Below are 25,383 nucleotides of genomic sequence, written 5' to 3' on the forward strand. Positions count from 1 at the left end.
GCCCCCGGGGGCACCTCCAGAGCCCCCATCGCTCTCTGCTTCGGCCCCATTCACCTGGGCTGGCTCCCACCCTCCCCCTGCTCAACAAAGGAGAACGACCATTCCAGCCTGGATGTCAGACGGCACCCCCCCCCCCCCCCACTGCCAAGGCCCTCCGGGGGGGCCTCCCATCTCCTCGGGGTAAGGTCTTCCCCATGGCCTGCAGGCCTGCCCTCGGCACTCTGTGCCCCCTCCCACCCCGTCTCTCGGTCCACCGAGCTCCTACTGGCCTCCTGGCAGGTCGGAGCGTGCCAAGCCCACCCCACTGTCTGCACCTGCAAGGCGCCTGCCTGCAGCCCCTTCCTTCCTCCCTCCCGCAGGTCCTCCGGGGGTGAGGGCTCCCTGACCGGCCACGTCTAACGCTCCCACATGGCCCCCGTCCCCGTGCCGCGCCACGCCCCGGGACAGTCTGTGCGTTCCTTTAAGGGCCCCCCCCCCCCACCATAAAGACACGGGAGCTTTGCTGCACCAGGAGAGCCGGCACCTGGCCGTGCTGAATTCACATCTTCTGAAGGGACGGACAAACGCTGCCTGCTGAGTGATCAGAAGAGGACAGCTTGATCAAGGAAGACTTCCCAGAGGAAGCAGCTTCGGAGCAAAGGCACTGAAGAAAACAGCGCGGTGGCTTTTTAAATTCACACAGAAGTAACTTTACCTCTTAACCCACAGGATCCTCCCACCAACCCGAAAGGGGGGGACCATCACCCCCGCCTACAGATGAGGAACCTGAGGCCAAACCGTGCCCCGGGTCACATAGCCGGTGTGTGGCACCCACCCCATTCCTCCTGGTGAGGCCCGTCCACCCGACAGCCCAGGGCACCTGCACCGGGGAGTCCACGCCCTTAGAAATCAGCGTGGGCAGAGTTCCCAAAACGGGCCTCTCCGAGTGACATCTTCAGGACCCATTTTTAGTGCCCCCACAGGCCAGGGCCCGGACAGACGTTCTCCGCACGTTAACATTGACGAATCAGTCCCCGAAGCCCCATCCCTGCCTCCGTAAATACCGACTCGGGAAGGCTGGCCACCTCGGAGCCGGAGGAGGCCCTGCACCTGCCTCCCCGCTGGCCTGTCCCCAGGGGCCCCTCCAGCCCCTCCTCGTCCACCTCCCGGTCAAGCAACTGGGCCTGGCCTTTCCTAGGCCTCAGCACCAGCTACGGGGGGCCACGCTGCGCGCCTCCCGGCACATAGGACACGGTCAGCGGGCAGACCCTGGCCTCTCCAGGGCCAGAGCCGGCTGGCAAGAGGGGACGGAACGGTCACAGGAAACCCCAGCTAGAGAGGACGGCAACGACGACACTGGCCAGTCACACGTGGTTCTGACACCCCTCTCATAAGCCCCTTCCCGAAGACCAAACTCAGGATCTACCGTCCACAAGGGTCCGGCCAGGCACCAGTGGCACGCATGCCTCTCCCTGCTGCCCGTCCTCTCCCCATGTCCACTGCCACCACCGGAGGTCCCACCACCCAGCAGGGCCCCGGACGTCAGCAGGAGCCCAGCAGGCCCCTCCACCCACTTTCCCGGCCACCACGGCTGCAGTGACCCTTCCACCTGCCGTGTCCCCGTGGCTCTCGGCTCCTGGGGAGCGGCCCCCCTGGGCCCTTGTCCTCCCTCTACCCCCTGGCACTCCGGACTGTGGCCGGGCCTTCCAGCCCCCTCCAGAGCTCAGCACCCTCGTGGCCCCAGCTTCACCAGGCTGCCCTTCTGCCTGACCAGCCTAGACTTGGTCTTCATTTGGGCCACTGGTCCTAGAAGCCTTCTCGGACACCCCTGTCTCATCTGCAGCCCTCCCCCAACCCCACAGCACCCTGTCCCTCTGTCCTACTACACCTGGTGCCCTGGTGCGACCGGCGGTCTTGCGAGGACAGAGAACACGTCTTAGTTACGTATTGGTTTCTGCGGCCACCGTGGCTTCAAACGACAGTTACCGTCCCGCGACTCCGGAGGTCAGAAGGCCAACACAGGCCTTGCTGGGTTCAAATCAGGACGTCAGCGCTCCCCCTGTCCAGCCGGAGCCACACTGCTTAACCCCGCCTCCTGCCTCCTCTGCCAGGCATCCCTGTGCACACACAGAGCTCCCTCAGATAATCCAGAACAATCTCCCACCCGAAGGGCAGCTCTGGCAACCTCCGTCCTCCCCCTCCACGTAAGGCGAAATACCCACAGGTTCGCGGATTAGGACGTGGATACTTCAGGGGTCATTGCTCCACCGACCACACTCCCATCACACTCCTAACACGGCTCCCGACACAGGCGAGGTGCTGAGTAAGCACACGGGCCTGGACGACGGAACGAAGCCGCTCTAAAGTCGCCCCCACCCACCTGGGAAGCGGGACTGGTCTTCACCCACACGTCCTCCACACCCAGGTGGGCTCTCCCCTGAGACCCTCCCGGCCTGGGCACCCCAGCTCGGAGCGCCTTCCCCACTCTGGGACACCCCCTCAGTGGAGCCACGTGTCTCCCACAAGGGATTAGCCCACAGTCCTCACTTGGGATCTGGTGGTGGCCACCCGAGAGCTATTCCCCCACATGTCCCTCTATTCATTCAAGAAGCCTGCACGGAGAGCCAGCCTGGGGAGTCCCTGCCCCTCCCCCCTGGAAAAACACGGCAACACCCCTCTCTTCTTCACGGGGTGGTCGGGGTCAGGGCCACAAGGTGACCTCCTCCAGGCCAGAGAACCTCAAGGCAAATGAAGATCTCTCCGAGCTCCCAGCACCACGACAGGCTCCACTCACCAGGGCCACTCACACACGAGGACACTGCACGGCCTCCTGCCCACCCAGGCCACCCTCGTCCCGACAAGGGACACAAGCTGTCAGGCCCCTCTTGTCGAAACCACGCCCTGGGCGACAGCTACAGCTCACTCCTGCACCAATAAGGCCACGGAATCCCCCCCTCCACCACCGTGGCCTCTGAGCACGCCCAGCAGACACGAGGGCAAAGCCAGCCCTGTTGAAGCCCAGCCTGTAGCCTGCAGGGAAATGGGGGAGAAGGCACTGCTCCGCTCCGGCAGCCACCGGGCCAAAATGGACGAGCGCAGGCAGGGGTGGGGTGGGGCCTCGGCACCCCCAACCATCCTCCTGTGGTCTGAGGCCTGTGAGGGAGGCGAGCACGGGAGGAGCCCCGTAGCAGGGGCAGGCTGACGGCCAGCAGACCCAAGGTGAGGCAGAGGAGAGCCAGGCTTCCAGACCAGACACCCGGGAGGGCCGGCCGGGCGGCGTGGCCTTCCCGGGGAGTGACGCGAGCCACACGCTTCCCAACAGCTCCATTTTCAAGTCAACTGGATGCGAGCGATCCTTTCCAGAAGCGCTTCTGCTGATCCCAAACCGCGGCTCACACGGCGGAGGTGCACTCTGACGCTGGACCCCTAGGAAGTGTCTGGCATTGTGGGCGGGACTCCCCAGGAATCGATGGAGCCCATCAAAACTCCCGCCCAAACTCTGGGGACAGAAGGAACCGGCACTCTGGTGAGAACCGATCGGGCCTGGGCCCCAAACCACCGGGGCCTTCTTTTATTGTCACTTTTATCACTTCCGAGGGTCAGACGCACGCTGGTTTAAAAAGTCACAGGACACCGGAAGACGAGTAACAGAAAATCCAGTTCTCCTCCCGGCCCCAGTCCCACCGAGAGCAAACCCTCGGCTGGTTCTTTTACCCTCAAATGTCCAATGTGCTTAGACAGTTCTCTCACGATCTGTGTGATTTCCAGGGTCTACTGATTTTCAACTGATGAGGACAGGCCCTGGCCAAGTTCACTCACAAGCTTCCCTCCTCCCAGTGTGGCCGCAGCATGACTTTCGGTCTTCCCTAGAGTTTAACTGAGTCTTTTGCTCAACATACACTGTATCACGGTCACACTGACTTTCTTACACAGGACGTCGACCTTCCCAGAGTAAATCACTGCCTTCGCTTGCTTGCTTCGCTTTCCCCGTAGCCGTTGGTGATTCTTTCCGGGACTCTGTGGCAAGCCCTCTGGGACGCTCTCAGTCCTGCCAATCCCGCCGCCCCCTCCGCTCTCCACGAGCGTCCTCCTGGATCTCCTCGGGCCGGTGCACCTCGTCCTTAATCCGTGTGCCCTCCCTGCGGTCTTCCCACGCACTGGCTGAGCCCGCCTCCGGCTGCTGCCTGAGTTGGGGACCGAGCAGGACAAGCATCCGTGCCCACCTTGCTCATGACCGGAAGCTTGGCTGCGCACAGAATTCCGGGCTGGAGAGCGTTTGCCCCAGACGTGCGACAGACAGCACGGTGAGAACGTTGAGCTCCTGGGTCCCACGCCTTTAAACGTGCCCTGTTCTGGCTCTGGAGACTAAGGCCTCCTCTTCCTGCCGAGACTCCACAGGGCCTCCAGTCTGCTTTCACCCACTCGTCGTATCAGACACTCGGGGGCTCTCCAGCTCATGCCCTCAAGCTCTGGACATCCCAGTTTTTATAGTCTTCTCTCTTACACACGCTGTTCTCTTTCTGGAACTCTAAGATCTTACCCTTTTTTTTTTTTTTTTTTTTTTTGGTTTATTTATTTTGAGAGACATAGAGCATGAGAAGAGAGGCAGAAAGAGAGAGGGAGAGAGAGAGAATCCCAAGCAGGCTCCGCGCTGTCAGCGTGGAGCCCAACATGGGGTTTGAACCCACAAATCATGAGACCATGACCTGAGGCAAAATCAAGAGTCGGATGCTTAACCGACTGAGCCACCCAGGCACCCCTGACAACTTCCAATTTTCTTATTTTTTGCTCCTATTTGCCATCATTTTGCAAAAAATTTTCTTCTACTTCCCGGGCTACTTCCTCCGCTTGACCATCCAAAGCTCACAACTGAGTTTTCAAAATCTCAGCTTCCCAAGAGCCCCTTAGTGATCTGTCCTTGCTCCCTCCTGGTGCCGTCGCTTTCTTCTGGGAAGGCTCATCTGTCTCCGCTCTCCAGGGTGGCTCTGGAGGGTCACGATGCGGGTGAGGCTCTGCTGTTTTAGGTTTTCTACTGCTCTATACATCGCCCTGGATTCCTCCAAGCTCCTTTTTCTGCTGTTGGTTTTTACAGGTCTCTGTCCTTCGTTCTGGAGACTTGAAGACCCGGTGAGCTCGAGTCCAACGGCAGGTAAGAATGATCCAGACGCAGCCATGCGGGGGCAGGGCCTGCTGATGGGGATTCCTGTGTCTGCGGCGGCAGCCCCACCCGGGGCTCTCCCAGCTGAGCACGTGCAGATTCTCACGGTCATCTGTGGGGTCAAAGTCTCCAGAGGAGATGCCTCTACTCTCTGTCCCGGGGGACCACCTGCATGCCGGGAGCCAAGCAGGGGTGGGGGCGGGGACCTCCATTTCAAGGGCGTGGCTTTTACGGGACCCTCGTTTCCCACAGGGCACCGCAGCTCAGCCTACGCTGTGCTCGGCATGTCCACATCCACAGCCTCCCCGATCAAGTTCCCCCAAGAAACACGTCTCTGCAACGGCCTCCCGCTGTCTATCCCCCCGTGGCTGCCACCCTCTGAGGGGTGCACCCCACGGCCGGAGCCCTGCGGCTGGAACCGGTTTGTGCACCCGCGGCCCTCCCGCTGCCGGCACTCGGGCTCTCCTGCCAGCTAAGCCAGCGGACGACACTCAACCACCGCACCCGATCACCGGGAATCCGCGGGCACCTGCGACCCCAGGTCTACTCCTTGGTCTGCGGTCTACGCCGTGTCTACCCCGGGATCGTCACGCAGCGAGGTCGTAAGAGGAAGCAGAGGAGAGCACGTGCGTTCAACCCACCCCCCTCTGTCAAATGCGCCCCGGGTGTCCTGGAGCCGGGAGCGTCGACACGTTACAGTGGGACCCGTCCAGAAACAGCAAGAGCCCAGCGTCCGAAGCCGCGCCTCGCGGAGCTGGCCCAGGTGACCCAGGACCTGGGGCTCCCGCGGGCCCCTCGCCAGCCGTCGGACCCGCTCTCCCGACAGAGGCTGACGTGGCCTCCAGGTCCTCGCTGGGAAACCACCTGTCCCCATCCGGGAGGTTTCACATACGCCCCGTCGGCTCTCGGGAGATGACAGGCGCAGGCCAGTCCCACGCCTGCAACCGGGCGGGGAACCGAGGCGAGACGCCCGCAGCGGCTCACGCGGGCGCCCAGCAGTCACCTCCGTGACAGCGACGGCCGTGCTCAGCGTCCCAGGCGCTGTCGCAGCAACTCAGCCCCGTCCTCGGTGGATTCGCACAAGCCCCCAGGTGGCTTCTGTCATCACACCTCACACACAAAGAGCCAGCTCAGAGGTGAACTGGCCAAGGCCACAGACGCGACACCGTGAGCCCAGGACCCAAAACTGTGACTCTGGAGCCGAGAGCTTCTTCACGTGCACCACACGCACACACGTACACACCACACCACACCCAGGAACACGCACAGTGCACACACCCCACGTCCCAACATTCACACGCATCACACACACAAATGACACACACACACCACACACACCCCCACTCTTACCGAGCAAGCGGGCAGCAAGACCAAGGCCTCGAGCCACACGTTCTCACCTGCAGGCTACGGCTCGAACCCTCAACCCCAGCACGGCAAGGACGGAACGAGGCTGAGGCAGAGGGAGGGAGGGGCCGGGAGGCCTCCCCAGCCAGCACTGCGGGAGCTCAGCTTCGAGGCCCGCTGAGCCCGCCAGCCGGAGCATGTGGCTCTTCCCTGAGAGGGAGGCCCCGTCGCCAGGAGGGCCCAGGAAAGCCAGGAGAGGCTCCACTCAAAAAAGCAGCATTGGGGGCGCCCGGGGGGCTCCGTCGGTTGAGCGGCCGACTCCGGCTCAGGTCGTGATCTCACGGTCCGTGGGTTCGAGCCCCGCGTCGGGCTCTGTGCTGACAGCTCGGAAGCTGGAGCCTGTTTCCGATTCTGCGTCTCCCTCTCTCTCCGACCCTCCCCTGCTCACGCTCTGTCTCTCTCAAAAATAATAAACATTAAAACAAAAATGTTTTTAAAAGCAGCATTTGACACAGGAGCCTCAGGACAGGACGAGCCAGTGAGCTGCAGGGTGGCCGCGGCATACAGCAGAGGGAACCCCGCTCCCCACCGGGCCCCCAGGTCCTCGCCACGCACTCCTGGCCACGTGGGTTCACAGCCTCTCCTGGAAGAAGGGGACGCTGGGCTGGGCACAGCCAGGAGACCGGCCACGGCCCAGGCGGGAAGGCAAAGCCGCACGTCCCTGCGTGCTTCCACTTGCCCTTTTGTGCTTTGCTCCATCACCGAGAGGGACAGTCCCTGGACGAGGGAAGAGACCCCCACAGCAGAGATGCCCAGCCAAGCCCAGCCTCAGCCTCCTGTTGACCCGCAGACACATGGCGGGTTGGGCCAAGATCCGTGACAACAGACACGGAGTCGTTTCAAGGCACGAGTCCAGACGGGCTCTTACGCAGCAACCGGCACAGAACGTTCCAGGTGGAGCGGACACGAAAGAGGGGACAAAGAAAACAGCGGCTAATAAAGTGCGAGGCCCGAGCACGGCGCCACAGGCACGTCAGCACCTTCAGTCCCCTCCCAAAAGCCCCTCGAAACAGAGCGCGTCACCTCCACCCGAAACAGCAGGACACTGAGAAAGGGTGAGGGCCTCGCCCCCAAGACTCGGGCCCAGGTGTTGGTAACCCGCCCCTCCCCCAGCAGACCCTCTCAGTGTCCGGGGCACCCGCCTCAACCGCCCTGAACGTCACCTGCAGCCCGAGTGGACCGCCTGCTTCTCGCTCAGCCACTGGAGGAGCAGGCCAGGAAGGGCCAGGAGCCAAGGGCCTGGGCGCCCTCACCCGCTGAGGGACAGGAGCTGTGGCGGGTGAGTGCCGGCCTCCTGTCCCTCGAGGGAGCCCCCTGAGCCCTACTCACAGCGTCTCTGGAGCTCCCGGCAGGCAGAGCCCCAGCACCCGCAAGAGTACCAGGCCTCAGAGTACCTCCTCCCCTCCCCTCCTGTGACCACCTCGCCCCACCCCTCCACTCCAGCCCTTGCTTCGGGCTCTCCAGGGCCCAGATACGCCCGCTCACGTGCTGGCCTCACCCCCTCCCACGGGAGAGACAAACCGGCCAAAGGCAAGGCCACACGGGCACTGGCTTCCAGAGGCCGTGTCTGAAATCCCGGCTCGGCCGCTTCCTAACACTCGATGCTGAGCCAGAATGAGCCCCTCTCGGTCTGTCTCCCCACCTGGAAGGCGAAGATCACCATGCGGGTTAAATGCCATCGCCTGGCTACCAAAGGCGTCAGCGGTGGTGACCGTGGGGCTGACCATGGTGGTGGAGGAGGTTAACCTACCCAACACGCGCCCCCGGGGGCTGACCCGGCCAGAGCCACGCCCACTGCTGCCAGCACCCGGGCCAGCTTCTCCTCGGGCCACGGTTCCTCACCTGCAAGAGGGACCCTGCCCAGCGAAGCAGTGAGGACGGCAACGCCACAGACGTGGGGCGTGCTCGCACCTCCTGGTCTGCTCGGGGCTTAAGAAAGACAGACACGGCCACCACCCAGTCTGCTGCCCGGCCGCTCGGGGGCAGGGGCCCAGGGGAACCTGGCTCATTCCAGGCTGAGCTGGGCCTCACGAGAGCTACCGGTGAGCCACAGCACACACACAACGCCCAAGCTGGGGTCTCTGGCTTTCTAGCGGAAATGACTTCAGCTTCCAGAAAACTCCAGTCCATAGGGAAACTTCCACCTCCCAATGGCCCGGCCCCTCTGCTTGCCTTAACGCGCTGCAGAAGCCCATGCTGGGTCCCCTCGCTCCCTGCTGACAGCAGAGGACCGTGCTGTACTGCACACTGTCTGACAATCCGGAAGCTGTAGGCAGGCCCACTGCCTCACCCGACTTTCAAGGTACCGGGAAGCAGGGCCACCTCCCCCAGGGTGCAGGGAGCCGGAAAAAGTGTGGCTCCCACACTGACAAGGAAAGGCTGTGTGAACGAGACCCCCAGCTGAGTCCAAGGCCGCCGGAGCTGAAACCCCAGAAAGACAGGCCCTCCGGAGAGTCAGAAGAGAAGCAAGGCGCCACACAAGTGGGAAAGAAGAATTTAGGTAAAACTTTCACGAATTGTGGTGCGTCGTGGGCTTGGGGAGCCAGACACAGGAGAGGGCTGGCACCAAACGGACTCACCTCTGCAGACCTACGCAGGTGCACATAAGAGAGACGGGATGGCAGCCTAGAGACACTTCCCCAGTGCTGGGGCTGCAGACAAAGGGAAAACCCTGCCAGGATCCTTTTCCCTCTAGGGAAAAATGCTTTCAGACACGGGGGGCAGAAGAGCAAACCCTGCTGTCCCAAGGGCCCTGGTGAAGAACCAATATGGCTTTAGAATGGGTGAAAGCTGGCCTTGGGGAGGGGCAGATACCATTCCTGGGCTCTATCAGAGACCCCTAAATGCTGGAAGAGAGGTGTAAGATTTTCCTGTACAAGATCCACCATCAAGGCAGAATTGGCCGCCACTGGGGTGGGGGGTTGGGGGGCGCAGGATCACTGGGAGAGCCCCACCGAAACCCAGGAGCTCAGAGATGCCTGAGGCAGAAGCTCTAAGGTGCAGCTGGGCCAGACAACAGAGGGCCTCCCCGTGGAAACCTTTCCTCTCTAAGCCAGTGAATCAGAGCCACAAGTAACCATTCTACCCCCGGAGGAGGGACAAGGATGTGTGGAGAGACCCTTCCAAGGCTCCGACCCAAAGGTGAAAGTGGGCCAGGAACGGTGAGGAAAGGTCCTTTGGAAACTCAGCCCCCACGCTAAGCACAAGGCGATGCTACAGGAATTAAAACCAGCGGTCATTCAAGTGACCAGAGCAACAACAGAGCCCAAACACGGCCCAACTCACACCAGACCAACTCCCCTCCAACACTAATGGCCTGGCAGAAAAAGGCAGGCCTGTTTCCAAGCATAAACACAAACGACCTTCATCTTCAAAGTCAGTACGCTATGTCCAGCATTCAACTGAAAAAGTACTACTCGTTAAAAAAGGCAAGGAAAAAGAATTATCTCATGTCAAGAGACCAAATAATCAGTAGAGTCAGACTCAGAGATTCTAAAGTAAGTCTGATCAATATGTTAAAGGACTTCATGGAGAACATGGACAGCACGCTTGAACAGACAGGATATTTTGGCAGTGAGATGGAAACCAGAAGTGGAAACGCTGGAGGAAAAACAAAAACACAGAAACAGAAATGCACGATGCTTCCGAATGGCTCACAGACCTGACTTTGTGGATCTGACACAGCAGAAGAAAAAATCAGTTAACCTGAAGGAAATTTCGGAAAGAAATTTCAGAAGGAAACAGAAATTTCCCAAGCGGAAACACGCAGAGAGTTAATAAACACGACATCCAAGAGTAGTAAGACAATTATCAATCTGGCACATGTGTAACTGGAATCTCAGAAGCAGAGAGACAGAGAATGGGACAGAAGAGACCTCTGACGAGACGACAGCAGAGAATTCTTCCAAAATAACGAAGGGCAACGAACCACAGATCGGAGAAGCCCAGGGAACCCCAAGCAGGATCAGTACCCACTTCCACCACGCCAAAGATCATATGCCTGGACGCATCATATTCCAAGTGCTGAAAATCAACCATAAAGAGAAAATCTTGAAGGCACTCAGGGAAAAAAAAGACCCATTCCACAAAGGAACAGAGAACTATAACTGACCGTTCGTCAGAAACTATGGAAACCATGGGACAATGGGGTGACACATCTGGTGTGCCGAACGATACGAGGAGGGGGACCCAGGAACGATGTTTAGTCCCACACTTAGCGGATGAGTGGCATCTTGAAGATGAGAAGTCCTCATCAGGTAATCAGAGGGAAGGGAACGGGGGAGGTGGGAGGGGAAGAGTACGCCAGAGAGAGGGGGCGAAGCCAAGAGGGAAAGAGCCGACGGGTCCCGACAGTTCCATGCGGCTGGCAAGTAAGGACACAGAACAGGTGACTCCAGATCACAGGAGGACAGACTACGGAGTTTAATGTTGCCGGAGGGCAAAGAAGGTCCAGTGAAGGGGTCTAATGAGGGAGAGACCCAGGTCAGAGTTGTTTCTAAGAGGTCACTTTAGCTGCAGAGTAAAAGGTAAACTAGGCGGGGAGGGAAGGGAAAAGACTCCAGGTGCGAGAGGAGGAACTCCCGAGAATGCGGCCGGGGCAGAGAGGGGTGGACAGATGTGAGCGCTCACTGGCTGCAGTCCTCTGTGACAGCTCCGTTACACTCTCAGCAGTAGAGTGCTGAAATCCCCAGGCCCCAGGAGCCCGTTCCCCACCAGCGGGGCAGCCAGGGGACAGACGAGCGGACACCAGGAACGAAGTGCGTGTGGGAGGAGAGGCAGGAGAAGTCGTCCCTGTCGAGGACGAATGAGACATGAGGCATCAGGGTGAGACCCTGGAGCTCAGAGAGGGCCCTGGGAGTCTCTTCCCGTTCCACTGGGGTCAGAAAGATGCTCCTCCCAGAGGCCCCGCCTCCTTTCTCCCTCCAGAACCCTGAGAGCGGTTCTCCAGGCTTTCTCTTCCAAGCCCGAGCGGCGATGAGGGGAGAGGCTCCCTTCGCCAAGCCAGGAACCTGGACGTGCCGCCCTCTTCCCTGATCCCAAGCCCTCCTGACTGTGTGCAGGTAGCCGGAGTGAGAGCGAAGGGAAGGAGCAGGGAGAGGAGCAGAAAAGAGAAGGGGGGAAAGGAAGGAGAAGCAGCACAGCCGCCTCGGAACGAAACCTCCTGTTATGCTCTTCAAGCCTCTGCCCTCTCCCCCGGAAGGTGGGTAACTAGCCGCCGTGTGGTGTCACTGAAAGGGACACGGGTGCACGCTGGTCTCGGGACAAACGTGAGCTCCAGGTGGGGGGGCGGTTCCCTCAGCATCTCGTAGGCCGCTTCCTGGTGCACGCACAAGGCGCTCAACGCCCCCCCCCCCCCAGGCTGTGGGAAAAGCAAATGAGATGCCGCATGTGAACGCCCGGGACGCACCTGGCACGGAACAGGTGCTGGCCAAATGCGAGTTCCCACCCCCGTGACCTCTCCCCAACTCTTCCGGGGCTTGGTCAGCTCCGGTGTCCAAACGCTCAGATGCCGGTTCCACCCTCTCCCCTCCTTTCCCCTCTCCGGACCTGTATCCATCTACAAAAAGGCAACAATCCCAAGAACACAAGACTGTTCGCAGGCTCAAAAGAGGCAGACAGGGGGACTGTAGCTGTAGTCGGTAATCCCACCCAGCTTCACAATACGGCCACCCCCTCCATGCAGTCCTCCAGTGATCCTCCTTCCTGGGCCCCTGACCTGACCTTGAGAACCACCACCCTGTCCGGTCAGTCAGCTTTCAGCATCAGGAGCCTGGCTTCCCGATGTCACCGCCAGCTCCTTGAGAAGAGCGTCCCCACATTCACAACACTCCCCAGTCGGCCTCTCCTAGGCCTGGTGGCATGCGTATACAAAGAAGAGTCATCCGCCTGGCCTGGGACCTAGGATCTCCCCACGGCCTCCCCAGCTGTCTTAAGATTTAAGACTCAACTGAATCCATCAGGCCCAATCCCCTCATTTTTCATGGGCTTCAGCCGAGGAGCCTCTCCCAGAGCTGATGCTTCGTGACTTCAGGGACCGGCTCGCACGGTCACAAGACGCTTCCGCAGACAATCGAATTTAACACTTGGCATCGAAGAGGTGGCAAAAATGAAGGACTATAAACGAGGACGGAGATAAAGAGAACAGTCCTCTGCAGAAGGCACAGTGGGCTCCCCGTACCTGGGTCACGGATGAACTGGGGCCATCCCAGAGAGCTTCCGGCCACGATGGCAGTTTCTGACCCCCGTGCAGACCAGTATGACAGCCACAAGCTACCTGTGGCTACTGAGCACCCGAGACATGACGAGTGCTTCTGAGGAACCGAGTTTCTACTTTTATGCCCTTTCGATTCATCGAATCCAAAAAGCCGCATGTGGCTCCAGGCTACTGAACCGGGCAGCGCAGTCCTACCCTGCCACCTGAGCTAAAATGTCAGAAACACAGAAACACTCCCAGAGCATGGTGGAGCGCAGAGGGAAAAGCCAGGATTAATTCCCACCAGAAACCCCTGGCCCCGTGAACCCCTGTTCTGCATCAGTGTGGGGGAGGGGAGGGGACAAGGACTCTACAAGCCCTTCCAGCTCTGACCAATTGCAAGTTCACCACGATCTCCCAGACGTGGGCTCTGGAAACCCAAGCGGCCCTGTGGTTTCTCTCAGGGGCCTCTGCTAGTTCTGGCTTCTTGCCCAAGCCTGGCACCGGCCACCCTGTAGCTACCTGTCCCCCAGCAGACAGTGTGCTCACGGAGGGCAGGCAGCAGATGGGATTGCTCTCGGCAGCCCCAGCACCTGATCCCAGCACCTAGAAAAGCGCCTGGGCACATCAGGTGCCGGGGAATGAAGGCCCGCATCAACAGCACGACCCTTCCTCGCGCTTACCGCGCATCTGGCTCGGGGAGGGGTGCTCACGCATCATCCCCCTCTTCCTCACAGCCGCCCATCAAGATGGTAAGGTGGTCTCCCCCACCCCTGCGGAAACCACAGCTCCGAGGGGTGAGCACCTGACATGTGGGACTGGATAAGTGGCCGCTCACCTATTCCTAAAGCATTCCAGGTGCATCCTAAGCCGCAACTGGCCTGTGCTCAAGATAATGGCCTCCAAGACCCCAGGGCCAGGGCCACCCCGCAATTGCCCAGTTTGAGCTGCAGATCCCATGGCAGAGGAAACCAAGGCTCCGACGTGCCCAAGGGTAGTGGCTTGCTAGAACCAGATCTTTCTGTTACCAGAGGCCACTGGCAATGACTTCCAGAGCCCTTTCCTCCGGTTGACAGGGAATCTTCATGGCACCCTTTGGGGACCAGTTTTCCCACCCCCTTGATCATTTCACGTAACAAACTTCACGAACGGTGGGGTGGGGGGAGCGAAAGCCTTCGGAGGCACGGGTGAGAGCCTGGAGAGGCCATAAGGACTGCTGGAATTTTTTCTTTTTTTTTTTTTAAGTTTTAAAGAGGTGGCTCTCTCGGGTTCTGTGTGAAGGGGCCTCACACAAGGCATAAGGGTCTCAAGGCCACCACTGGGTTTTCTGTCACCAAGGGAAAGAGCCCTATGTTTATTCTCCTTATTAAAAAATCCACGATGTGCTTCCATCTGTCTTTGAACGATGCAAGTTCAAACAAGATTTGAGTCTGGATTATCTAGAAAACTACCTTAAACTAACACTTCATTCCCCATCAAGGTGCCTGGAAAGGTCCCCGCAGGAACCCACCGATGCAGGGTCCCTCTAAAGCGTCCCCCACAAGCTCCAAGGGCACAGCTTTCCAAGTGGGCCTCCTGATCTGTGCCTCCTCCCACACCAGCTTCTTAACTTCATAAAATGGAGGAAAGAACACAAGACCACAAACTCTCATCTGCAATTCAAAAATCATAACGCGCTCCCCAAACCAAGTTTTTCACAGTTCATTTCGAGGCAAACCCTGTCCTAAACCGACATGAGATGATTTTTTAGTCTCTATTGCTCCCACTTTTAAGGTGGGGGTCCAAAGTACAGCCCCACATCCGGCCGGGGGACTTCCAGCCATACGGTATCGATGGCGCTAAAATCTGAAAAATGCTGAGCCCCCATACCCACGGGGCCGTGGGGCTGCAGCAGAAGGAAAGCCCTCGGCCATGGCAAGCACAGTGTGTGTGTCTCCTTCCTTTCCCCCTTCCCAAGGACAGCCTGGCAGCACCTCCAGACTTCTTCAAGCTCCCCCCAACCAACAAGACTCCCCACCCCCTCCACGGACAGCCCCTTCCCCAACCTTCCTCAGAGGATCAGGCCTACCTCTCAGGTGGCTGGGACCCTGCACAGCTACGAGAGCCAGGCATACAGGTCTTTCAGCAAGCTGTACCACTGCTGATCCGACATGGCCTCCAGGCTGGCCACCTTCTACACCAGGCTACAGACACACTGCACGGTCTGGATCCAAGTGTCTCCCTCCCTCTCCAGTACAGTGGCGATAACGGGAACCCTTGGTATGTTCAAAGAACGGGAAAACTGCCTCTCTTCCCTACAGACCTCAGGAGAGACACTACGTGATAATCTGTTAACATCAAGTCCTGGGCGGACGAGCCTGGCTTTAAATCCCAGCTGGGCCACTTACCAGCTGTGTGACCTTGGGCAAGCCACTGCCCCTCTCTGAGCTTCACTGCCTAGACCGTAAAGTGAAAATGACCGTCTCTACCTTCCGTGAATACGAGATTAGTTAATGCTAGGAAATATGATGCCCTGGGTCCTGCCTGATGATTCCTGGGTGATGGAGGCGGCCCTAAAACAAGGGAAAGCCGGGCATGCACTCCGAGCATGGCTGGTCCCATCCCCCACCCAGTGCCCACGCAGGAAATGAGGGACGCCCTTACATCCGTTTCATCCCCCCTCCCCAAATAACCACCAGGACTTTGCACTCATCAAAGGCTGAACAGGGCCCCGGAACAGAGAGGTTAAGTGACTGCCCAAGGTCACACAGCCGGCTGGGTAGGCTGGGTAACGGGCGGGGGAAGCTTGGAGGGGTGGCGGCCCTGGGCCTGTCCTCCTTTCAGCTCCGACCGAACGGGCTCTATCCCCAGCGGACGCTGTCCAGCCGTGGACACCCGGGCCCACCTCCGAAGGTCTCCGGCCTCGGTTTCCCCAAACGCCGGCCGACCCCCCCACCCACCCCGCCCTGTAGTGCTCCGGCCCCCGCCCTCCCCGCCCCCAACGGGAAGCCCCCTCTCCCCACCCCCCCACCCCCCCCACGGCGCGGGTTGCGCCGCAGAGCCGGGCGGGCGGGGTCTGCGCGGGGCTCACCGGACTTGGGGTAGGTGACGATCCACACGTCGCTGGGCCGCACCGGGAAGTTGGCGATCTCCTCCATCTTCCCGCGGCAGAAGGGCGGCAGCCGCACGCCGTGGAACTCGAAGTACTTGCTCTCGAACTCGCCCGGGGTGCTGGGGGTCTCGGCCTCGCTCTCCGCCATGCCGCCGCCGCCGCCGCCGCCGCCCGGCCCCGCAGCCGCGCCGCCCGCTCCCGGCCCGCCCCGCGCCCGCGCCCGCGCCCGCGCCCGCGCCCCGCGCCCGCGCCCGCGCCCGCCGCCCTGGCCGCCGCGCCGCGCTCCGCAGGCGTGACGTCACGGCGCCGCCCGGCCCGCGCCGCGCCCCGCCCCGCCCGCCGCCGGCGAAGGGGCTCCGCGGGCGTGACGTCACGGCGGCGCCGCGCCCCAGCCGGCCCGGAGGCTGCGCTCCGCGGTCTGACGTCACGGCCCCGCCCGCCGTGCTCCGGCCGCCCTCCGCCGACGTGACGTCGTAGGGCCGCGGGGCCGGCCTGCGTTCGCCCCGGACGGGCCAGACCCCTGCCCACCTCCAAGCCGCAGGCAGTCCGCGTCCCCTCCAGCGCGCGTTCATTCATCCTCCCGCTGGCGCCGTCATCCAACAAGCGCTCGACACAGACTCAGAAACACTCCAGCTAGAAGTGACCTTACAGAGTCATCAACAAATACTGAGGGGACCATCTGATAGGTACCAGGCCCTGGGCTGGGTTCCCGAGATACTCTAGGCAAAAGCCCGGCCCTCTGGGGGCTGATATTTGTCAGTAACCAAGATCATGGCAGGTGGTGACAGGTGCTATGAAGCATATGCGGGCGGAAGGCGGGGGTGGGGGTGGGGGGGAGTGTTGATTCAGATGCCAGGGCCAACCCCAGACCTCAAGAGACAGAGTCTCTCGGGATGGCGCCACCGAAATCTGCACTTGATAAGGTACTTCTTGTTCCGACTACGATTTGAGAACAACCGAATTCTAAAGAGGTGTTAGCATGACCCCACATTCGGTCGTTCACTCAACAGACACGTATTAAGCACCTACCACATGCCTGGGGTTGGGGAACGCAAAGATGAAAACGGCGGGGGGGCTCTGGTCTAATTCTCTGAGTCTCAATGTCCTTGACCGTGAAAAGGGAATGACAGTCTCTATCCCTAGGTTCTATAACTGGGAGGATGGACAGAGATAACTGCACCAGCAAGAATCCTGAGTAAAGCAAGTGGACAGGACCTACTTGCTCTCTCTCCTTGCTGTGGAATGAGACACTTCCGAGTCCGGCAAGGGACATACACACATGAGCAGGGAGGCATGGGCCGTGTGGTCAGAGAGAGGAAAGAGCAAGTAACCCTGAGTCCGAAGTCTTGTGGTTGTCTTTACCAAAACAAAAGACTATCCAAGTCCCCAAGACATTGAGAACAATTAGGTAATGGCACAGACGGCTGACCAAAGGCTGTAGGAAATGAGCGAATGAATGAATGCCCTCATGTTTCAGATGAGGGCTCTCACTATGGGAGAAGGCAAGGGAGATGGTCTTGGATTGGAATTTGAAGCACTGACATGAATTTATGATTTTTAAAAATACCTATTTCTCACCTTTGCTGAAAAGACCTTCAGGTCTTTCAGTAATAACTAGGCACACCCAGAGCCCATATATTGGTTTCTCAATACCTCCCAAGCAAAAGGAACCAGGCTTTCTTGGGGAAAAGGCCAATTCCAGGGCTGGGCAAGAAAAAAAAAAAAAGTACAAAATGAGCCTAAAACTCTTGTTGGGCAAAAAAATAAAGTATGAAAAATGATGGGCTAGGTCCAAAGGACACGGGGCTAGCTTGGAAGGCCAAATCAGGAAAACTTTGTGTATAACAGACAAAAATAGGAAACGCTCAAATGCCCATCAGAGGTAGACTGTGATATACTCATACAATGAAACAACTACACAGCGATAAAAAAAAGTTACTGGTATGTGCAACAACAGAGGTGAATTTCACAATCAAAATGATAAATAAAGTAAGCCAGACAGAAAAGGCGATATGTTGTATGATTCCATTCCTACACCATCCAAGGACAAACAAAACTCATCTATGGTGATGGAGGTCAGAGAAGTGCTTAATTTGGCGCAGAGGGAGGGGGTTGCCTGGGAATAGACACAAGAGTACCTTCCAGAGTGTTGGAAACATTATACCTCGCTCTCGGTGATGGTACATGATGATATAGACACGTGTGAATATGGTTACACATGTACATGTATATGCAGGGCCTGCTTCATGGTCATGCAGCCCGCGGAGTCGTATCCAGAATGGCCCTGCCCTTGGGGTTTCATAGTCTGTGGTCACTATCTTGAAATTCTTAATAATTTTGTCTTCGAACTTTGCTTTATAAATGAAGTCTGATGGGGGCAATGGAGCATGTGTCGAGGGCTTGGAGCTTCAGCTCATGAGTAGTCCCACCTCCTGCCACCTTCCCAGAACAAGTTCTTTACTATCCACTCCTGTCCTGTGGCGCTCTAACTCGGCCCAACCTCTCTTCTTGCCCCTGCCCCATGACCATGGGACCAGGGCATCAGCGGAAAGAGGGTTTGCTCTGATGCTGGGGCATCCTTGTCATTTCTGTCCTAGACTGGCAGCACCACAGCACATTTGGTGGATGAATCACAAAGGTGAGCCTCTCCTGGGGCACCTGGGTGGCTCAGTTGGTTGAGCGTCCAACTTCAGCTCAGATCATGACCTTGCGGCTCGTGAGTTCGAGCCCCGCATTGGACTCTGTGCTGGCAGCTCAGAGCCTGGAGCCTGCTTTGGATGCTGTGTCTCCCTCTCTCTCTCTCTCTGCCCCTTCCCCGCTCATGCTCGCTCTCTCTCTCTCTCAAAAATAAACATTTAAAAATTAAAAAAAAAAAAAAGGTAAGCCTCTCTCCCACCATCAATTCAAGTACCCATTCCTCTGGTGTGGAGGTTGCCATACCCTTGGGGTGGGCAGACCTGTAGGAAGGGGCAATGCCTGGCTTGAGTTCCCTGCTCCCAGTCAGGGCATGATGTGTTTGATCTCACAGCTGAAAGGAGGAAGTAGGCAGCTCTCGGAGCATGGGGGTGGGTCCCTAGGCTCCTGTGAGTATCTGCAGGTACCTTACAAGCATCCCAGTGCTGGAGAAAGTGACAATAAATGGAAAATTAAAAACATCATGGCAGGTTGAGAGAGAGATTGCAGAAGGGGAAAGCTTTATATTTTAGTAACTTTAGTGGCACTTTTTCTCTTTTTGAACAAAGGTCCCTACATTTTAATCTTGTACTGGGACCTGCAAAATATGCCCTATGTAGATGTATATGCAAAAAAAAAATTATCAAGGTATACACTGGAGATTTGTGTATGTACGTTATACCTAGATAACAATTTACTATGGCTATGTACATATGCATTTATCCTAAACCGAAATATTTTAAATGAGCATATTTTAAAATGAATTAGGAAAGGAATGATAGAAAAAAAAGAACCCATGATTCCACACTGAAACTAAGAAATAATTAATTAATCAGAGAAGAGAAAACTGTTCTTTCCAATAAAATGGCAACCAATAAATATTAAAGGAAAGATGGAGTTATAAAATCACCATTTTTCAGCCATTACAGTAACAATTAGTCAGATAAGTCTATCGTTTGAAGCTAAAACCATCATTGGGTGAAGATTTGTTGAGGAAGATGGTATTTTTCCAATCTCAGTGCATCTACCCACAGATTACTTGTCAATTACTAAGGGAAAAAGGTAATTTAATAGTGGAGAAATCTGGCAGACATCGTCTGAACCAAGTGATCAAAACAAACATCGTTAATATCGGACAAACTGATGCCTTGTAGCTCCTGATGGGATGTACTGAGAAGGACGTAGAAATACTTGTGTGGTTTTTCTACCAAACATTCATATCCTGAATCCAATAATAGGGAGAGAACACAAAACCTAAGCCAAGGGACAGTCTATAAAACCACAGACCTGTACACTTCAAACATGTCTGTGTCACGAAAGACAAACAAAAAGCTGAAAGGAATGTTCTAGATTAAAGAAGACCACATATATTTGACAACTAAATGTGACTTGTGACTCCAGATGGGATACTGGATCATGGGAGAAAAAAAAGCCATAAAGGACATCATTAGGACAATTTGCAACATATGAATATGGGCTGTACGTTAGCTGGTAATATCGTACTAATTTTAAATTTCATGAATTTTAAAACCGTACCGTGGTTGTGTCAACAATGCGTTTTTTTCTTACAAGGTAGATACTTAAGGATTTGGGGGGTGTGGAATCATGATGTCCACAACTCATCGTCAAACGGTTCTAAAGAACGGCCACACTTAACACCAATGTGAGTGCATGTGCATATATACAGTGAGAGAATATGTGGCAAATGCCACAGTTAGAGAGCGTAGGTGATGGTATGCGTTCGTTGTTTCATTAGTTTTCTATGACTGCTGTAACAAATTGCCACAAATTCAGTGACTTAAAGTTTATTATCTGATAGGTCCATTAGGCCAGACGTCTAATGAGGGTGTCATTATGATAAATCAAGGAGTCCACACAGCTGTACTTCTTTCTGGAGACTCTGGGGTTAGATTCACTGTCTTGCCTTTTCTGGCCTCTAGAGGCCGCCCAAACTCCTTGGCTTGTGGCCCCTTTGTTCCATCTTCAAAACCAGCAATGGTGGGTCTGGTCTTTCTGACATTATATCACCCTGACACTGACTGACTCCTCCTTTGCATCCCTCTTCCACTTAAAAAAAATTTTTTTACCGTTTATTTATTTTTGAGACAGAGAGAGACAGAGCATGAACAGGGGAGGGTCAGAGAAAGAGGGAGACACAGAATCTGAAACAGGCTCCAGGTTCCAAGATGTCAGCACAGAGCCCGACGCGGGGCTCGAACCCACAAACCATGAGATCATGACCTGAGCCAAAGTCAGATGGTCAACCGACTGAGCCACCCAGGTGCCTCCAAATCTCTGGACTTTAAAGGTACAGAGATCGGGGCGCCTGGGTGGCTCAGTCGGTTAAGCGTCCGACTTCGGCTCAGGTCATGATCTCACGGTCCGTGAGCTCGAGCCCCGTGTCGGGCTCTGTGCTGACAGCTCGGAGCCTGGGGCCTGCTTTGGGTTCTGTGTCTCCTTTTCTCTCTCTACCCCTCACCTGCTCATGTTCTGTCTCTCTCTGTCTCTCAAAACTAAATAAACATTTTTTAAAAAATTTTAATAAAAAAATGAATAGCAAAGTTGGGAGGTTCATACTACCTGATTCCAAGACTTACTAGAAAGCTATTTACCTTAAGGCTATAAATCAAGGCAGCATAGAATTGACATAAGCACAGACATACAGATAAATGGAACAGGATACGGAGCCCAGAAATAGGCACATAGAGATAAACGATTGATTTTGGACAAAGGTATCCTTAAGAAGCAGAAAACAGAAGTTTCTTATGAGCCAAAGCTGCCCACCAAGGCCTGGTCTACCCAGTGGGTAGTGACGGCTACATCTCTGGAGGTGTGTAAGAGGCTGGATAGCTTTCTGTCCTGAACAGACGCCTCCTAAGGTGGATCCCAAAGTTCTCTGTCCTGGGATCCCCAAGGCTGCCGAGGCGGCAGGGAAGCGGCCGCTGGTTGCTGTCCGTGGTGCTGAAAGCTCACAGTTCATCACATCCTACTGCCCTCCCAGTCTGGGATTCTGGGTATTTTCTATTTGCATGTACTATCCAATCTTTAGTACTCGTTTATTATGGAAATGCCAAACATCTATAAAATTAGAGCAAATAGCATAATGAACTTCTGTGAACTCATCACCCAGTGTCAACTGTTATCAATCCCCGTTTCATTAGCTCCCCATCCAGATTGTTTTGAAGCAAATATCATATATTATTTCATTCATAAATATTTCAGTATAGAGCTCTAAAAGATAAGAACTCCTTGTGAACATGTTCCCAATATATGAACACAACTGAAAAGCAATGGATATTCCTCAACATCACCAAATATTTGGTTAGTATACAAGATCAGATTCACGGATGCGATTCAAAGCTCAGAGGAGTTGAGGTAGCTTCCTGGGGATACCTAATGTAGCCAGGACTTAGGGCTGGGACAGAGATCATCCCACCAGCGTCATATGACCCCAGCCACAGATTGGCACATACTAGCCTGCCTGCCACAGATGACATTTGACATTAAGCAATTCTGAGACACAGATTGCTGGTTCAGGCAGGTGTTCACACGCACAGAATTGTCCCTGAAGACGCCAGTGCCTAGGACACTACAGGCTCCAATCACACTCCTGCCCAGACAGGTGTCTATGTCAAGATCAATTACATCAGAATTTCTGCAGAAGAGTCCTCGGCATCAGTATTTTCCACCCAGCATTCTAGTGTGCAGACAGAATGGAACTATAGCCTGACCTGGGTTTGAATGCTAACCCCACCACTGACTGGCGTCTGGGACAAGGCACTTCACCTCTTTGGACCTCAGATTTTTTTTGTGGGTTTAATTTACCATGGGCCTCCTCCAACCTGCCTTTGCACCTGCAGAATCCTCTCCTGGAATAACTTTCTGCCACCACAGATTCTAGGCTTCCATGAAGACCCAGTTCAGAAACCCATTCCTCTGTGGTTAATCTCCTCCTGGAATCATCTTCTAATACAGTAGTATTAATTGTCCATGTTATGGGCTCAGAGCAGAGCTGGAGCCTTTAGAAACAAGTTAGTCCAGTGCCTGATTTTAAAGACAAGTAAATGAGGAATTGATCAAGTACAGAACTTGCCTGGTATCACAGAGCAGGTGCACAATGAAGCTTTAATGGTCTGGGAATCTTTCTGTTTCCTGGAGCACAGACTCAGGCATTTCCAGCTCTACCACTTGCCAGTGAACATAAAACCATTCTGTACCTCAGTTTCCTCGTCCATAAAATGCAGAGAATGTTGCCAACTTCCCAGGGTTGCTGCGAGGATTGAGATAATAAACTTTGTAAAGTGAGTGCACTTGTAAGGGCTAGATTCCCTATTACTCCCACAGAGATAGCAACAGGGGCAGGTGAGCTCCTTGGAGCAGGGCTCTGCCTCAGGCATCAGGACACACCCAACAGACATCGGCACCCTGAAAAGCAGGCAGGGGTGGGGGTTCTGCAGCTGGCCTGGAAATGTGACTTGACGATGGGAGCCACGGCCACGCCAAGGCTCCAAGGCCCAGAGAGGTCCTTGGCTGGAACGCTGGGAGAAAGAGGAGGGTGGTGGACCCATGACTTTAGTTCACCTGATGGGAGACCATGGCATAGGTCCAGAGAGGGTTCTGGTATCACACAGGTCTGGGTCCCATCAAGCTCCCCTGAGTTTTGTCCAGACTATACCCCACCCGGGGGTGATGTGAGGCTCAAAGGAACCCCAGTGGTCCCCCCAGCCTGGTGCCTCCCACAGAGCAGATGTGGTTAGTGATTTCACTTCCCGCTGCTTCTTTCTGAGCAGTAATTCCTACCATATGATGTTCACCTACAGGAACATTTACTTTCCTCAAGCTAATACTTCATGGGGTTCGTGTTACTATCTCCATCTTACGCAAAGGGACCCTGAGGCTCAGAGAGGTGAAAGGATTTCCCTAGCTCACGCAAACGCGCAGTTGCCAATGCGGAGTTGAGAGATGGGACTCAAACCCAGGTCGACCTCAGTTCAGAGCCCCAGATCCCACGTCTGCTCTGTAACACCTCAAGGCTCTGTGCCAGGAGGCTTTCTAGGTAACAAGCCAGGGAACTCTGACCTAGATCAGCTCCTGGCTTTGTCAGCCGAGCCACCCTCAGGCTCAAGGAGGAACACGAGACTGCTGGTGGATGGCGGCTCAGTAAAGTCCACAGGAGTTGCCTGGGCTCAGCTCATTCACTCTGAGGCTACATCAATAGAGGCAGCGACCAGGAGGTGGGGAGGGAAGGCAACTTAGGTCCAGTAGTGGTCATACCATATCAGAGGCAGCCCTGGACCCCATACTCCTGGAGGGATTTGAACAAACTAGGGATAAGTGGTTGTAGTTCGCTGAGCAGCAAGTCTGGGTTGGGGATGTTCCTGAGGAGGGGTTGTAAGGCACAGGCTGTTCATCGTGGAGAAGAGCAGCCTCGGAGAGACCAGATCACCACCTTTCTATCCCTGCCAGGCTGTCTTCAGGCAGAGCGAGCAGGCAGGGTCCGTGGGCCCAGAGTGCAGAGCTGGGACCGAAGGAGAAAGCCACAAACAGGTTTTCTTTTTTTTTTTTTTTTCAACGTTTATTTATTTTTGGGACAGAGAGAGACAGAGCACGAACGGGGGAGGGGCAGAGAGAGAGGGAGACACAGAATCGGAAGCGGGCTCCAGGCTCCGAGCCGTCAGCCCAGAGCCCGACGCGGGGCTCGAACTCCCGGGCCGCGAGATCGTGACCCGGCTGAAGTCGGGCGCTCAACCGACTGCGCCACCCAGGCGCCCCCACAAACAGGTTTTCAAGCTGCATGAGAAAATGTCTAAGAGTTCAGGAGCAGAGAAATCAGGGAACACTGACAAACTGTAAAGCACTGTGAGCGACACTCGTGAACAATCTCCGCAAACACAGCTGCGCAGAGGTGACGTGAGCCACAAATACTAAAGACCAAAAAGAAGTTTTCGGAGCGGAGCATTATCAGCAATTGTGACATTCGACCATGTAAGCTACAAACACCTAGCAACATGCTGCTCAGAAGGATGATGGAGAGGAAGCAGCCAAGGACCTTTCTCCATCTAAGACACAAAACAAAGCTATGGGAGCAGAGATGGCCGTGGGGCAAGCCCCAAAGCACCTATGAGAGAGGGGGTGATAAAGGGAGGTGTGTTTGTCCTCCTGGATGGAGGACAGAGAAGAGGGGGGCAGGAATATTCTCAGAGGCCTCCTGAGCCTCTAGATTCTCAACCTGGAGACCCAGGGGGCCAGTCGTCCCCTCTCCAGAAATCCCAAGCCCCGCACCTGGGAGTGGACACAAGGCATCCCAGCTCTGTGCAGAGAGAATCCGTGGAGCTTAAAGATCACTTGACTCGAGGTAGGACAGGCCCCTTCCTGCTGCAGGGGACAATATCTGTGCCTGTCCCCACCCAAGTGACAGCAAGAGGGGACAGAAGCCCACCCAGCCTCAGTGGATCCTGGGGATGAGTGGGGAGGTGGGTCCTCCTACATATCCTAACTCTCTGGGCCTCTTCTCTCCCTTTCAACCCCCACCCCCACCCCCACCCCAGGCCCTCCAATGCTCCACTCACCCCCCCTACCCTCACCTATTTGCTTTCCTGCTCCCAACCTTCCAGTGACTGCCCAAATCCAAAGTCCTGATCACACGGACAGTGCCCTCTGTGACCCAGCCTCTGCCTACCCTCCCCCTGCGCACCCCGTCACTCACGCAGCTCCAGGGACACTGGCTGCTTTCTGTGGCTGAAACACACCGACCTCATTTCAACCTCAGGGCCTTTGCACTTGCCGTTCCCTCCGCTGGCAAAGCTCTTCCCTCCCGCTCTTTGCCGCAGGTCTGAGGCCTCATCCCCGACACCATCTTCTCGGAGACGTCTTCCTGGACCACTG

General features: G+C 56.1%; 1 protein-coding gene across 2 annotated transcripts in view; it reads right to left on the reverse strand.

Annotated features, from left to right (window-relative positions):
- SULT4A1 (sulfotransferase family 4A member 1) overlaps positions 1-15,982 on the reverse strand; it is a 33,393-nt gene extending 17,411 nt beyond the window's left edge. For both annotated transcript variants that reach the window (XR_003970081.1, XM_030320868.1), the window contains exon 1: positions 15,805-15,982. Coding sequence is in view for 1 of the 2 variants with exons in the window: in XM_030320868.1 (XP_030176728.1) it covers positions 15,805-15,973 (169 nt within the window). In the remaining variant the exon portion in view is untranslated. The remainder of the gene's footprint in view (positions 1-15,804) is intronic.
- Between the last annotated feature and the right edge of the window lie 9,401 nt (positions 15,983-25,383).

The sequence above is a fragment of the Lynx canadensis genome, chromosome B4 (assembly GCF_007474595.2).
Source record: "Lynx canadensis isolate LIC74 chromosome B4, mLynCan4.pri.v2, whole genome shotgun sequence".
Taxonomy (NCBI): domain Eukaryota; kingdom Metazoa; phylum Chordata; class Mammalia; order Carnivora; family Felidae; genus Lynx; species Lynx canadensis.